Genomic DNA, 16,152 nt, shown 5'->3' with positions numbered 1-16,152 from the left:
GTGCAATTGCAGCATTTTCATAGATTTTATGGCCGTGTGCCGACATGGCAAGTTAAGTTCGTTGACCTGCGTTCTGAATCTCATTGCTTCATAATGAAGCTGAGAAAAATATCGCATAAATCAAAGCCAGTTTGCAGTTAAAAAGCTCCAGTAGTTCCCCTTTACTAGCCAATGCTAGTCCCCTACAATCCTGGGCAGGATTTTGAAGCCGCAATACAAAATACAGACGGCGTTCATGGTTAGATGGTGCACACCTGCGAGTTGTGTTTTGTAATTGATTTGAGTTGTACAGTACATGATGTAAGGTGATTTGTGCATGCACGGTATGGATTTATTTATAAACCTTTGCTCTTGCCATCATTTTGTGTTCGACAGAGGACACCAACGACTGGCAAAAGGCAGAAGCAGTCTGGACTAAAATGCAGGAGGAGAATGTGATTCCCAGAGAAAGAACTCTGCGCCTGCTTGCTGATATCCTCAAGAGCAACGACCAGGAAGTGCCCTTTGACATGCCCGAGGTAAAACTGAAGGAGGCAAAACGAAATCCGTTCGATCAGTTGATGTCAAATTGAACGCTTTTTTTAACGTTAATAATAGGAGTTTAAGGTGATCTTAAAAGTCTTAGAGTTAATTCACATTAGCATCTACAAATGGATAAAGTCCAGTAGCTAACAGATAATGGACCCCTACTGTACCTTCGATGAAATCCTTTCTATAGATGCATGCAGTCTTCATATGCTCACTTGTGATTTCTGTTTATGAAGCCATAAACCCTCCCACCATAACATTAATTCACCCACATGGCAAATTATTCTCCTCCACCAACAGCAGTGCCTTATTGTACAATGTCAGTAGGTTGAACACTTGAATGAATGTAATTTTCTATAAAAGCAGGATGGTTTTGAGGTTGTTGCCCAGAGTCTGAGGCCTACATTTTGTGCTTCATGCACACACGCACACACACACGCGCACACACACACACACACACCTGTTAAAGGACGATGAATGTGGGTGGTGATGAGCATGATGCAACACATGAACTCTTTTTATAGCTTGCAGAATCACTGGATCTCATAAAAAAAAATTGACATTGGGGTCGTAACAGTGTTCAATAGCTAAAAATACTAGTGGATAATATCTGTAGCTACACTATTTTTATGATAATTTGTATTTATTAATATTTGTTTCAAACAAGATGTGGCACCAGGTATGTATCTTTACATTTAATTCTTTACTTGCCGTCAACATTAGAGTCGTGTCTGATTGACTGTACGTTTGAAGTAGAAATTGGTTTAAATTAGATTTTTTTTAATATTAATTTAACGCCCTACAAGTACATACAACGCTGTGAAAAGGTGTTTTATTTTTTACATTTGTCACACATGAATGATTCAAATCAAACTAATTTTAATGTTCCACAAAGATACCCCAAGTAAATATAAAATGGAGTTTTTAAGTTATGATTTCATTTGTTTCAACCTGCCTTGACCCTATATTAAAAAGTAATTGCCCCTAAACCTAGTAACTTGTAGCACCACTCTTGGCGGCCACAACTACAGTTAAGCATTTGCGATAACTGCCAATGAGTCTTTTCATATCTCTGTGGAGGAATTCTGGCCAACTTATCTTCTCAGAATTGTTTTAATTCAGCCACATTGGAGGGTTTTTGAGCATGAACTGCCTGTTTAGAGCATTTTAGATTTAAGTCCGGACTTTGAACTCCTTAAATTAGCATTTTTTTTTTTTTTTTTTTTTTTTTTTTTTACCTGAAGCTCGTGTGCTTGGGTTATGCAGCTGAAGAATAATCTGAAACACAGACATGATTTCCTCCAGGATTTTTTTATATAGCGCAGAATTCATGGTTACATTAATTAAAGAAAGTTGTCATGGTCTTGGGATGGCCAAGCAGCACCAGACCATCACACTACCACAGTTGTTTTTATGAAATGCTGGGTTATTTTCGTATAGGATCAGGCAGGTTTGGACAGCCTTTTTTTTTTTTTTCCTTAATAAATGAAATCATCATTTAAAAGCTGCGTTTTGTATTTGCTCAGGTATGCTTTTACACAGCAATGTCTATTGTCCATATTCTCCTTCTGTCTCTATCTTCCTCTTTTGGCTGATAGAACGAAAATAATTCTTAAAATGTAATTAGATTTTTTTTTTATAGTAATTTAATTTTCATGATGATTGTAAATGCCATATCAGACCTGAGTTTATATTTGTTGTTCAAAAAATTGAAGAACTGATGACGCTGCAAAACTGTGATGGTTTTTGTGTCTGTCACGCACACACACACACACTTGTATTCTCTTAGACAACTCAAATGTATTTATGACTATTTAAATTCTGGTGCATTTGAATGCAGATGTTGTTTTTCCACCCACAGCTGTGGTATGAACAACCTGAAGGCGAGGAACACTCTGAGGACATCCATCAAGAGAGCTTAAAAGTGGAAGAAAGTAATGGCTTCGCAGTGTCCCCTGCAAAAGAGACTAAACCCCATGATTATCACCTAACTGTTATGGCTCTGAGCAAAAAAGGAAAAGTTGAAGGTATGCTTTTATATACCTTAATTTGTAACATTGTGTTTCTTTTATTATTATTTATTATTATGGCCTCTGACTTTTGACAGTTGATGTAGAAACGCTCTATCCCTCTCCTAGTCGCTTAATAAGTAAATTCTCCTTTTGTGATTTTTGCAATAGGTTTGATTTAGCCAGTCATTAATTACTAATACAGTACCTTAAGACCTTCAATTTTTAGATCTTCTCTGTATTTCCTCCTCACACAGAGGCCTTCAAGGTGGTAAAAGAGACCCACAGGAAGGGTGTGGCTCTTGGAGCTGGTTCATATGACATCCTGATCAAGGCCCTGCTGGCCAGAGGAAACCTGAAGGGTGCCATGGAAGTCAAAGACATGTGAGTCTGCTTGTATCGGTCGTCCTTTCGCCCTCAATCTGACTTGTAATTTGCATTACATTATTTTCTCACACAGTTGCAGATGATCTCTGAAAAGCTTGGCTTTTCACGGGGGCGTTCAAATCAAACTGGGACTTTTGATCACGCAACATAACATAGTTATGAGGGTAAAAAAAATATTTCTGTATATCATCCCCTGCTACAGTTATGCACTTATCTTAGTGTTTCACTAGGGCTTGCATATCATCAAGGTAAAAAGTTTTCTCAGTATGCTGGAGCTATGATTAGACTTTATTCTAAAACGCTGCCCAACCAAGTTCCTGTAACGTGCAAGTAATGTTGGTGAATGATTTGTTAAAATTCCCTCAGTCAGGCGCGTCTCTTCTGCAAGTTGAATATCGTTATCTGTAGGTGGAGGGTTTGATTCCCAATATTCACACTAACCTAAAATTATGTATGCATGTTATTTAGGGAAAGCCAGTAAAAGGTAAAATTATTATTTTTATAATCGAACCGCTGATTTTCCGATCAGTAACTCAGTGGCTTAACCCTTTGAGCTACCACTGCCCAGATCTTCTATCTTATGCACATAAAAACAATCAGTAATTTTGTGTAATTTGGAGAAATAAATGCCTGACAAGAGTCAAGGATTTTAAATATATATATATTTTTTGTATAAGTGTTTTACCAGCAATGCAGAATCCTCTCTGAATGTTAAGTTTACTGCTGTGGAGTTTTGCATTGCTTTTATAATATAAAAATAAAATGAGTTCCATTACTTTAGATCCTCAGAGATCTAAACACTATAAAGATGATTTGGTCATGCTAAATCTTTCCATTCCTCTTTCCATGCACTCTCTCCCTGGTTTGGTTCATGTCTACTAGCAACAGTATAGCTACAATGCCTTCAATTCTCCAGTTTTAGAAATGTGTGACAAGCAAGTAGAACACACTTGTACAAAGACAGAACAGCCAGAAGGCCTAATATACAATGCTTGTCTCCCTGTAGCTGAGCATCAAACACTCCTGCCGGTGTACAGAGCCCCTGCTGCTGATAACACAAATGTGCGTGCACACACTCACAAAACGGTTATGTCGATGGCCTTTTAGTCTCGAGTGGAGTCGAGGGCTTAGCAGCCAGATTAAGATTGGTAATAGAGGAGAGCAGAGAGAAATAGATGGCTTGGATTGTGAACTTGGAAGGGAGGAATGAGGGACAGAGGGATTTCTTCCAAACTCGATAAGGAGTGTGACCCCTGAAACAGCGGCAATCTGCTGAGTGGACTGCTCTAGGCACATCGCCACGGCGATAAGGTTCTGCAGCAGCTGCTCAATTGGGCGACAGAGCTAATCTGGGCAGGGAATGTAATAAGAAAAATATTTGATTGAGGTTGTAGGGAGCTAAAGGACAGCGGAGAGGGCATCAGGAACCTGGGATAGTATACAGAGGAGCACGCACGCGCACACACTTTTGCTCCCTCAAATGTTTTCCTTCTTAGTGTTTATTTTTGAAAGAACTTGGATCATAAAAAAAAAAAATTTGCACACAGACCCTGATAATGTCCTCTCTTTCCCACAGCGCTTCCAAACATATCGCAGGATTCAAGCTGAGCGAAATGGCCAACAATCTCCATATAGTCACACTGCTAAAGCAAGGAGACATTAAAGGTTGGTCAATGGAACAATACAGCGCAATTGTCCTCTGTCTAGACAATAATTTAATTATTATTATTATTATTATTATTATTATTATTATGATTGCTCTTTTGCACCATAATTATGTTAAAAAAAATCAACATTAAAGTCTGTTTCACTTGTCTGTCTTTTTGTGTGAAGGGGCGTCGGCTAGTTTTAAGGACATGCTGAAGTCTGAACAGGTGCCTTCACAACTGGCTATTACCCGATTGGTCCAGGGCCTGGGTAGCCAAGGAGACATAGCGGGCATCGACGAAGTGGAAAGCTTGGTTAATACTTTGGGATCCACCATCAACCTGTCCTACATGCTGTTTGTGAACAACAAGGCTATTGCTCATATCAAAAAGTGAGCCGTGCTTCTCTGTCTGACAGTGTGTTTGTATGTGTGTGTGCGCGCAAGTGTGTGTCTTTTCATAAGTTGGTTTCCAGTGCACTGATTTTTCACTCCCTATAGCCCCAAATCCACTACAGCCAGCTGTCCTCGTATGCCTCGGCCTGTTCCCGCCCCAACACCCACCTTTCATTATTCCAGTCCCAGATCAGCTGTGATGGCTGGAGCGACGCAGTCTGAATAATTTACAACGGGCCTCACTAATGCGGTGGCCTGTTTGCGGAACCTTCCGTCTCCCCTCTTAACCAGTCATTTTGGCTCAGCTGTGCTCACCGCACGTGTCACTGTGGTTTAGGCCCCAGGCGGAGGTCAGAGTTCACTCTGACAGCAGTGTCCACTGAGTCGTGAGGAAATGCAGTGCTCTAGCTTTGTCCTCTGCTGTCGATTGCTGACAGCACACGAGCGACATATGCGACTGGGCCAGTGCGGACTGCGAATATTAATGTAGCCGATGAAAGTTTTAGATCCTTATTATTCCGAGTTGCCATCACTTAAGTCCATTCAGGTGTGTACAGTCGCTGTGACATTGTCTCAACCATGAGTGTCTAGTGACGTGCAAATAATCACATTCCCTTACTTGGAAAGCTGTATACTATGTAACGCTAAGTTTTACAAATCTTTAATATTCTCACCCAAAAACCTTTATCTTTTATTTTATTCTCACTTTTATGATTTTTTTTTTCTATTGATGTCCAAGCACTTTCATACCTTACCTGTATGAAGTTGTACCAAAAGTAATTGCATATAGCAGTAGTGTAACTCTTCCTTTATACAAAGGTACTCCTCAACCTAGTCTCCATCACAAGTAATGCATTTGCGCCGTCTTTTAACTCAACTCTTGAAAATCCGCTTTGTTGTAGTTGGAGGTCTCCAACTGTGCGGTTTGTCTTCGCTGCCTGTTTCCCTTTCTTTAATCTTTTTCATCCATCTCTGCACATTGCTCTCATCAATGGTGTCATCTCTGTAAAGATTCTGTAGCGCAGCGGGAGACCGTCAACTACGACAAAGGGGATTTTAAACAGGATTTGAGAGTGGGCTTCAACGATGGCACAAATTGTTATGGAGACTATGTTGAGTAGTACCTTTATATAGAGGAAGAGTTGCTTTACTAGCATGTGCAATTTTAACAGCCTGTGTCAGTTAATAATTAAAAAAAAGTTTTGCCCACTTTTGCTTTACTTTCAGTACAGCATTTACAAAGTTTCTAAATATATTTTAACAAAGTTCCAAAATGTAAAAATATCTTTTCTGTAGCTCAGTTAAAGGACAATTTCCTTTAGTTTATCAATTTATTTATTTTTTGGAGTTGAGGGTTATGGCTTTTTTTTTTTTTTTTTTTTTTTTTGATTTATTGATTTATTTTACATATTACTGTATTCATTTAATTCTGATACTTTCGTGACATTCATTATCTGAACGAGTTATTAAATTCCTGTTTTCTTGATCCATTTTCATATTGCATATTCTTTTCTTGTTTCATTGATCCAGACTCAGCCTTTTAAAACTATATTAATATTCATTATAAATATATAATGTCTCTTAATTTACTCTTTTAAAATTCTTCATAAAAATTAGATTTATTGCTGTTCTGACATCAGTGTATGGTTTTATTCTTTCTCTCTCTCACAGCGGAGACCTTAACAGTGCAGTGGAAGGGCTCGAGACGTTATACACCCAAAACCCAGATGGTCCACAAAAAAGTATTGCCTTTGTCTACCGTAAAGTCCTTGAAGCCTACAACAGGGATGCACTTGATAAATGTAAGAATTGTAACCTTCTCACGTAGAAGCTGTGAGCTTTGAAATTGAAGATCAGTTCAATTAATCAAGCTATGTGCTATTAACTGTGTAGAATGTACATGCCTGAAATATTTATGCTGCTACAAATATTGCTACCTACAGTACTGTGCAGAAGTCTTAAGCTACTTTCATTTCTTCACATTTTTCCTTCCAAAGAGCCAGACGCCCCCCCCCCCCCTTCTTAAAAAAAAAAAAAGTAGTCTCGAGGAATAGTTCTCCAGTCTACCTGAAGGTCTTTTTGTCTCTCATTTTCAATTGGAATGTTTTTTATTTGTTAAGCCACACAGTGACCTATAAATGCATCTAACTTGAGCCAATAACCGGTGAGAAACATGCATGGTGCGGTGATGACGGATGTTCAGACCAGTGATTCAGTGAGATTAGTATACTGGTAAACAGATGAGTGGGCTTGTTACATTAACGACCAGTTTTTAAATGATATCTTTAGGCACTTTGCAGCCTGTAGCAGTAAAATGTTTCTTCCAGTTTTGTATATAATGCAGGCATGATGATAAACATGTATAAGAAATCTGAACTAAAAATATGATGTCTAAGACTTTTGCACAATCTACTGTACATTCAGTCGATTACTATGATGGCAAAAATTATGCCATCAGTTCATAATACAAAAATTATTCTTTGATGCGTTTCACTAACCTTGCCCCTCTCTTTCAGTAAGTGCCATGGCGGAGCGGCTGTGTAATCACTTTGCCATCTACAGACCTGCCACAGACCTCTTTCTGCAGTACATAGACGCAGGCAAAGTAGAGGATGCCAGGTTTCTGTTACAGGTAAATATTTGCTTGTTATTAGATATTCTGCCTTTTTTCCCTTGTTCTTTATGAAGCAGTTCCTCAAGTCCTGTTCAGTTGTCATTTTAGGGCAGTTTATATAGTTATGAAGAACAGTGTGATCTTAGGTTCACCTTAAAATGAAACAAGTTTTCCTGTCCCATGATAAGCGTGCATGAGTGCTTGGCTGGTGTTTCAATTGCTCTGATTTTAGTGAAAGCTTTCCGGGCGATGAGCTCCTTCTGGTTCATGTTAATCGGGTCTCGGGGCTCTTTTATTCGCAGACGGCAAAAGTAGCAGCAGGGCGAAGTGCACATCCGTCATGACTGGCTGGGTGCAGACGTTTTTCAGCATACACATTATCCCTGAAAATACTCAGACATCCGTTATTATAAATATTTTTTATTTATTATTTTTTTAGCTGTCTCAATGGTTAACTGAGAATTGAGCTGTACTTACCACCTACTGCACAGCTTCCCAGTCACACAAAATGCTAAAGTCTGATGCAGCTTGTCAGTATGCTCTCCTCTATGCACTTGTTAAGGAGTCTAGGATCAGAGGATGTACAGTAGATTGGTCCTTTCTAGCCTCATAGGCTTCCTTGATAAGGGTGGAGTCATGGATGATTTTAAAAAGGTCTCCAGTTATGTAGAATTGTTATTTAAACAGGTTGAGCTCCACCTCCTTGATGTAGGTTGTTTTATCATTATTAGTGTTGTCCATGTATTTCATGATGGTGTTAGTGTTATGCCTGGTGAGACAGTTGTGGATGAGCAGGGAATACAGAAGTGAGCTGAGTACACAGCTCACCCTGTGGGACACCAATGCTCAGGATGAATGAGGTGGACCATCCTGACAGCCCAGAGGAAGTCCAGGACCCATTTACATGTCGAGTTTGTTGTCCAGCTACAGTACTGTGCAAACGTCTTAAGCACCATATTATATGCTGTACCAATTTTGTTATACATGCTTATCATGTCCGCATAATTATGTACAAAATCATTCAGTATTTCCATATATAACCTGAAAATAAATAAATAAATAACATTACAGGAGAATATATGCATGGCTGTAAAGACAAAAAATATATAGACAGATCAGTTTTCAGATGGAAACATAAATCCTAATGTACACTTCTAGGATATGCATAAAAATAGAAAGGAGAGAGTGCGACAAAGTTACAAGAAGAACTCATATTCTCCAGCAAGCTTAGTCAAGCAGTTAGTCAGTGACTAACACACTATCATGGGTATTGCAATGATAAGGGTTGTTGTTGTTGTTGTTTTTTTTTGTTTTTTGAGGGGGGGGGGGGGTTCTTTTTTTTTGGTCTAGATACGTTTGTGAAGATGGTCTGCTGTGTCTTTGTTATCTGGGCTGTCTGTGATGTTCATCTCGATGTGTGCCACATAACTCGCCTATCAAAGCACTCTGATGACATATGACTGAGTGGAGTTAGGTGACTGCTAATTTTTCTTCTAGGACAGGATTGATCAGCAAGGATGCGTCAGCAGTTTGTCAGCAGTTTGTTTTGCTGTTCTAATCCATGTTTGTAGATGTTGCATCAATGATCAGTCGAAATAATCTTCGATCCTTGGTCTGTTGTCACTTTTTAAGTTGTTTCTTGCCACTATGAGTTCACTCCTGTTGCCAGTTGTGAATGCAGCACCATGGGTTCAAATAAGGACCAGAACCTTGCTGTTGTTCATTTATGGCTTTTCATGGACTTCAGGTTCTTTAAGGGTTTTTTCCCCCCCTTTCTTTTAACAACACTATTTGCCTGTGGCATATTAATCTAATAACAGAGTGCACAAATTATACACTGGGGTCTGAAAGCCTAACAGGTGTACAGACTCAAATCAAAGCCTTTATATGCCTAAGTGAACGTAATTATACTTCAGATTGGGCTGGAACAGTACGTTTTAATTTCCATTAAGAATAAAGTGGTTATCCTTCTGACTCCCTATTAGCTGTGTAATTAACGTTCAACGGTGGAGCACAGTTTGAGACCCAGAAGAGGACGGAAACTATTCAGCACTTGAAGTACACACACACTGCGCTTATACAAATACCTACATGCCGCTTATTGATTTTCTAGATGCCTCGCACACAAACAGTTCTCCCTGATGGTAATCTTGCAATCAGTCTTAGGGCATGTTGTGCCTGTTTTCTTACAGCGATGTGCAGCAGTGGCTGAGCAGAAGGAAAATATGGTGGCCTACATGACCAACGTTTCTCAGAGTCCAGGGCAGGTAAAGTAACAATCATTAACTGCTGCACTTTATAGTCTCCCTACTTTAAATTCCAGGCAAAAAGAGCAATATCTGTTTCATTCCCTAATTCTTGCCTTACCACTGTGTTAACTTGGTGTACTATGACATCGTCGCTGTCTTTCATTACTCTGAAGTTATTCTTTCTGCTCTCTTTTGTAGATTGCCAAAATAAAGAACCTGCTCGAACTTATCCCAGACATTGACAAAGAAAAAGCCTGCACCTTCCTGTTGAAATGCTATAGTAAGTGCGACTTGTCCACAGCTTTCCATCGGGTCATGCGTTTAAAAGTGAATAGCTTTATCTCATATGTTTTATATATATTTCCAAGTTTGGTCATTTGAGGAGATCATTAGTATTTAGGACACACTGTGCTGCTATACAAATGCACTTTTGAGATAAAACATTTACAGCCATGTTATCTGGACCTGAGAGTGCGTGCACCATTGTTCTTGTCCTCTGTGCTTATGAGTGTGTGGCTCAGCTCATGCATGCGGCTAAGCAGTTATTATCTAGCTAATTAAAAATGCAACAATCCTGGCATGCACGCTGGAAGCAGAGAGCACATTTCGCTAATGCAGACATGTGTTTTCTAATGCGGTCCTGCTTTAGCCAGCCTGCCGTGAGAGCTTTGACATGTTAAAGTACTTACAGAACTCTTCTGTGGCTCTCCATCCTGCAGTAACACATGGCCTGTTTAACAAGTCCAGTGGCAGCTACCCAAGAGCGGAGCAGAATGAACGATGAGATATTAAACACTGCTGTCTCTTTTTGAAAAAGCCTTTAAAACACATTATTCATAAATGCCCTTTCTTTTTTCTTTCCCCCCCACACACACATTTGTCTGCTCCTTCTTTTCATTTTTTCTCTCTTTGTTTCTATTTCTGTCTTTTCGTGTCAGGTGTGGATAAGGACCTGACTTCAGCCAAGGCTCTTTATCAGCAGATGCAAGATGAAGGGCTGCATGTGAACGAGTTGTCTCTGAAGAGACTGGCCATGCTGTACAAGAATGCCGGCGAGGCCGTGCCCTTCGAAGAGCCACCAGTAAATACCACTTACTTCTCCATGATGATTTTTTTTTTTTTAGATTAATAATTGCATACAGTAAAGTATATAGACAAAAGACATTTATACTTATTTTATAAATGCAATCGAGAGTGAGGGGTCCAGTCATCACATTTATGATTTGTTTGATTGTTTAAACAAATTATAAATGTGTTAATATAATTTGTTTGATTGTTTGTTTATTCATTGTTCTTTCTTCAGCTTCATTTCCAAAAATGTTCTCACACATCTCTCAATAGTATGAGTAAATTGTATTTAAAGGAGGCGTGAGGAATTGCAGTCAAGCGTTGATGCATCATTATAATGTGTTGAACATTCAGAGACGTACGGGGGATCGATTCAGTTATGCGTCTTTATTATTTTGTGTGGCAATACATCCCCACGATATATTTTTAAAATAAGATGTAAATTTATGTGCTTGCATTTGTGGTGGTAAAATTGTGCAGTTCTTCTTGTATCCTACTATCCCAGAGGTGTTGCACTCTAAACTATTCATAAATAGGCATGTAATATACCTTCCTGTGGTGTAGAATCAAGTAATATGTCAATGGAATTAGGATAATTATAAAATGACGATACTTGCAGAATCACGGTGTATTTTATCAGGTGGTCCCTGGTGATTCCTCTCTCTTTTACTAACTCACTTTCACCTTTTTTTTTCTTTACCATAAACATTTCTCACAATATCCAATATCAATATTTGTGCGGCATGAAATGCTAGATCGTTTGGATAAGCATCTGGTAAATGTTATTCAGAAACCTGTTTATTCTCTGCCTTTAAGTGCTCTACAGAATCTATGCTTCTCTGCCCCAATCCCCCCACCTCACCCGAGGTGAATGTTCCTGTGTATGAACATCTACACTTCGTCATTACTTTTCAGCCCTACATTACCATCAGCACTACTCTGGGTTAAGTTAGCCCTCCTTTTCTTTTAAATTATTTAGGCACTATTGCTGTGTTTTGGAAATCTCCTAGAGAAAGGCTGTGTCAAACTATTATTTGTACACCTCCCCAGTGCTCTTACTTTGAAGTTTGCACAAAGCAATCTCAGGTAGCACCCTCTCTCTCCCACTTTTCTTTCACTCCATTCCCTCTGTCTCTCCCTTTTCTTTTTTCTCACTTTCCCACAGGACTGGCCTAACCTTTCCTGAGAGCTCCGATAAGGAAAGGATTTGATGTGCTGTTTGCATCTGGTCCTGCTATTGGGCTCCTCATACTTATTGACTTTAATTACAACATTAATAGCGAGAAAGAAACGTCAGAGGCATGGTAATCTTCAGAAAGTACTTACCTTTGACAAAAATAGGCCTGCTTTTTGAAACGGTCGCCGTTTAATTAGACGGATTTGAAGGAGGGCAGGGTGTAAAGATGTTTACACGTTTAATCTGCAAAATGCAGCCACAGAGAGGAGCTGATTTATTCTTATTCCTCTGTATTATTTTGGTTTAAGATTTGGATGGCGAACCGATAGGCCTTTCAGAAATGGGAAATGTGTAACAATTACAAATTTCTTTTTAGAGAGAGTTTGCAGGCTGTTTGTGAAATTGTGGATTTCTCTCCCTCTACTGTATCTGTGCAAAACTTCATATATGTATGTATTTGTAATTTTCTTTCTTCTGCCCACAGGAGACCTTCAAATTCTACGCAGACAAACTGAAGGGCGCACAGACCCAGAGTTCTACAGATAACTAGATTCATTTTGTTCTTCCTTTGTCTCTCTTTTTTTTATATATATGTAAACCCAGATCCTCTACTGCTGTGAAGTCAGTGATGCTTGTTAAACTCTCGCTCATTACAACTGCATTGAAAACAATGTCGTGTACAGAAGTATTTATGCTAATAAATGTGTTACCAATGTTTGTCTGCTTTGAGGTTCAGTTCTTTTTATTTAAATTTTTTCCTCTTGCTAATCAATTCCACACGTTTCAACACCAATTTGGGCATTTTTAAGGAGTTGTGTAGTGATTGCTATTTTGAATTCTTACTGTGCCAAATACAGCACGCCTCTGGCCAAGAGTCCAAGAGAGCATCTGGGTGTAAAGCATGGCATTGGTCTTTGTTCTGTTAATCAGAATGACACAAGAGCATATGGCACTTTGTTCTCTTGAACAAGGCGCACTGAATTAAAACCCTGTGCACCAGCCCTCACGTTTCTACAGTTGAGGTCTGACATTTACATACACTCATCATAGCCATGAATGTCAAAAAAGGTATTGGGCTTTCGATAATTACGATAATTAATTTTCGATAATTCTTTTCGATAACTGGTCTTTTTCCATAGCAGAATTGATTGTTCAACATCCCTTTTTAAAAATGTTGCACAGGTTTTCTTTTAATTTTCTGAAATGAGAGTTATTCACACCTTATATTTGCTTGAATGTCCCTTAGCAAGTTACACCTTTAGCAGATGCTTTTGGTAGCTCTCAACAGTGTCTGGCAAAATTCTGATTGGGCATTATAGACCACAGTTTTTGGCAGAATGCCTAGTTTTCAATTAATTTTGTTGGTTTCTTGGCAAAAACAAACTTTTATATAGTGTTGAGGCTCAAAATGCTTAATGTTAGTCTGCTTTATCCATTCCACAACCAACTTTTGTTACATATTCGTGGTCATTGTCTTGGAATACTCCATGTTACCAAATACCAAATTCTAACCCTTTAGTTGGTTATTTAAAGTTGTTAAATGTATCAGTTCCACTAGCAGCAAAACTGCCCCAAAGTATGCTGCTACCACCACCATTATATTTAGATTTGTGGCATTTGCCAGACATTCCTATCGAGACCAACTTGCATACAGTATATCCTTACACTGGTTCCCTGTGTTACTAATTAGAAATATCATCAAACACTGTTAAAAAGGATTTTTGTTTTATTTAGTGAGGGTGGTGGTGGTGGACAGACGGATGGATAGAGGAACCAAAAACTTAAACAGACTGGTCCTTAGACATTGTTTAAAGATTGCCAGTGACTCGGGGTATACAGAGGAAGTTTATTCCACCACATAGGTGCCAGATAATAGTCTAGAAGCATCTGTTCCTCAGTCCTGGGGAGATGGTTAAAGTTATTGACCAGTTGAGCAGATACTGTATAGGGAGGGAGTGGAGAAGTGGGTTGGTGTGGGAAAATTTAGAGCTGGCTCAGCTGCAAAGGATAAATGGTGCAAAGATGGAATGGAAGGTCCCAGGTTCAAATCACACGACCACCAGGTTGTTGCTGTTGGTCCCTTGAGCAAGGCTCTTAACTGCTCAGATGTATAATGAGATATAAATGTAGGTCCCTTTGGATAATGGCGTCTGCCAAATACCTAAATGTAAATAAGGACAGTTGATTGTCTAGGGTAACCACAAGGTTGCAAGCAGTAACTGGAAGTGTGATCAGAGTGTTTTCCAAGAAGTTAATAAGATCCTGACATTGGGAATGAATCACTTGGGATTAATTGCAGTTGGGTTTTGCTGAGATTAAGTTTCAATTGATGACCTACGGTATCATCTAAAATGAGACTTCACATTTACACCTGTAAACATACAGGGGTTGGACAATAAAACTGAAATGCCTGGTTTTAGACCACAATAATTCATTAGTATGGTGTAGGGCCTCCTTGTGGGGCCAATACAGCACCAATTCGTCTTGGAAATGACAGATACAAGTCCGGCACAGTGGCCAGAGGGATTTTGGGCCATTCATCTTGCAGAATAGTGGCCAGGTCACTATGTGATGCTGGTGGAGGAAAACGCTTCCTGACTCACTTCTCCAAAACACCCCAAAGTGGCTCAATAATATTTAGATCTGGTGACGGTGCAGGCCATAGGAGATGTTCAAGTTTACTTTCATGTGTGTATTGGTGCATTTTTATCCTGATACACGGCCCGCCTTCAGGATACAATATTTGAACCACTGGGTGCACATGGTGCTCCAGAATGATTTGGTAGTCCTTGGCAGTGACGCACCCATCTAGCACAAGTATTGGGCCTAGGGAATGCCATGATATTGCAGCCCAAACCATCACTCTCGTCATGCAACAGTCTAGGTGGTGGGCTTTTTTGGGGTTTCTCCACACCGTAACTCTTCTGGATGTGGGAAAGAAAGTGAAGGTGAACTCATCAGAGGCCAATACATAAAAAGACTTGCTGTCTTGGTCACTGATGTGCCAGTGAGACACGCACCAACAATTTTTTCTCCTTTGAACTCTGATATGTCACCCATAATGTTGTGTGCATTGCAATATTCTAAGCAAAACTGTGCTATTACTCTGATTATTAAATCTTTACACTCTGCTCTTATTGGTGGAATATGCAATCAATGTAGATCGACCACCAGGCTGGTCAAATTTAACCCCATGACCCATGAAACCTCCAACACTAAATTGGCCAGTGTTTCAGTTTCATTGTTCAACCCCTGTACCTTCATACACTTTTCTTTATCCATGTGGTCACCTGCAAACTTTAGTCAAACTGTAAGGTGTCAGCTTTGGAGAAGGGGCACCTTTACTAAAAGGTAGCATTTTCAGTGCATGGAATAAACTCACTTGACTGTAGATGGTGACACTGGTGTTCCACAAGCTTGTTGCTGGTTTCTGAGATGTTCCTGACCATCTGAACCAAGTGGAGGGTGACGCTTTGGTTCTTCTTCCAGACAAAAGTGGCTAAACCTCAAAATAGGTTGTACCTACAGTATGTAGAATAGTTTGACTTGAACTTGGAATGTAGAGATATGATATGGCTGCAGGAGATGTTCCTCTGAGCTCCTTGCACTTTTCTATACTCGTCGGTTGGTCAGTCCAATTAGTGCTGTGAAACTCTTTATGCTAGCACAGAAAAGCTACCAGCTTCATATCATGGACTGGAAGTAAAGTGGCCTTGACCTTTACAAATGAAATGACATTTCAAGCACCACTGAATTAATAATCTTAGTGGATGTGAGTATATTTTTGACCCTGTATGCAGGTATTCTTCTATTAAATGTACAATTTCTTTTTTTTTCCTAGAAAAGTTCTAGATCAGGGAAACCATTAAAAGCCAAATATTGTCATGACATTCATGTTCATGATGAGTGTGTATACGTCTGACTAAAGGGCAATGTATATTGGTCAATTTGTACAATATTGGTGTAAAAAAATTGGTGTATATTGGTAGCTGTCATGTCTAATGGTTTTAGTGGGACTGTTCAGTGGGTGTAAATTGGCTATATAAAAAACTTACACTAACAAGGTTTCGTTTGTGCAC

At 39.3% G+C, this 16,152-nt stretch overlaps 1 protein-coding gene across 1 annotated transcript in view; it reads left to right on the top strand.

Annotated features, from left to right (window-relative positions):
• The window catches only part of lrpprc (leucine-rich pentatricopeptide repeat containing), a 47,713-nt gene extending 34,923 nt beyond the window's left edge, over positions 1–12,790 (top strand). The window contains exons 28-38 of the mRNA XM_053502626.1: positions 376–518; positions 2,390–2,555; positions 2,795–2,921; positions 4,501–4,589; positions 4,758–4,962; positions 6,637–6,767; positions 7,482–7,597; positions 9,772–9,846; positions 10,027–10,108; positions 10,767–10,909; positions 12,558–12,790. Of these exons, the coding sequence (XP_053358601.1) occupies positions 376–518; positions 2,390–2,555; positions 2,795–2,921; positions 4,501–4,589; positions 4,758–4,962; positions 6,637–6,767; positions 7,482–7,597; positions 9,772–9,846; positions 10,027–10,108; positions 10,767–10,909; positions 12,558–12,623 (1,343 nt within the window). The 3' untranslated portion in view covers positions 12,624–12,790. The remainder of the gene's footprint in view (positions 1–375; positions 519–2,389; positions 2,556–2,794; positions 2,922–4,500; positions 4,590–4,757; positions 4,963–6,636; positions 6,768–7,481; positions 7,598–9,771; positions 9,847–10,026; positions 10,109–10,766; positions 10,910–12,557) is intronic.
• The last annotated feature ends 3,362 nt before the right edge of the window (positions 12,791–16,152 follow it).

The sequence above is a fragment of the Clarias gariepinus genome, chromosome 8, assembly GCF_024256425.1.
Source record: "Clarias gariepinus isolate MV-2021 ecotype Netherlands chromosome 8, CGAR_prim_01v2, whole genome shotgun sequence".
NCBI lineage: Eukaryota > Metazoa > Chordata > Actinopteri > Siluriformes > Clariidae > Clarias > Clarias gariepinus.
Note: the sequence above shows the minus strand (reverse complement) of the source record. Positions and strands in the feature narration are given on the sequence as shown.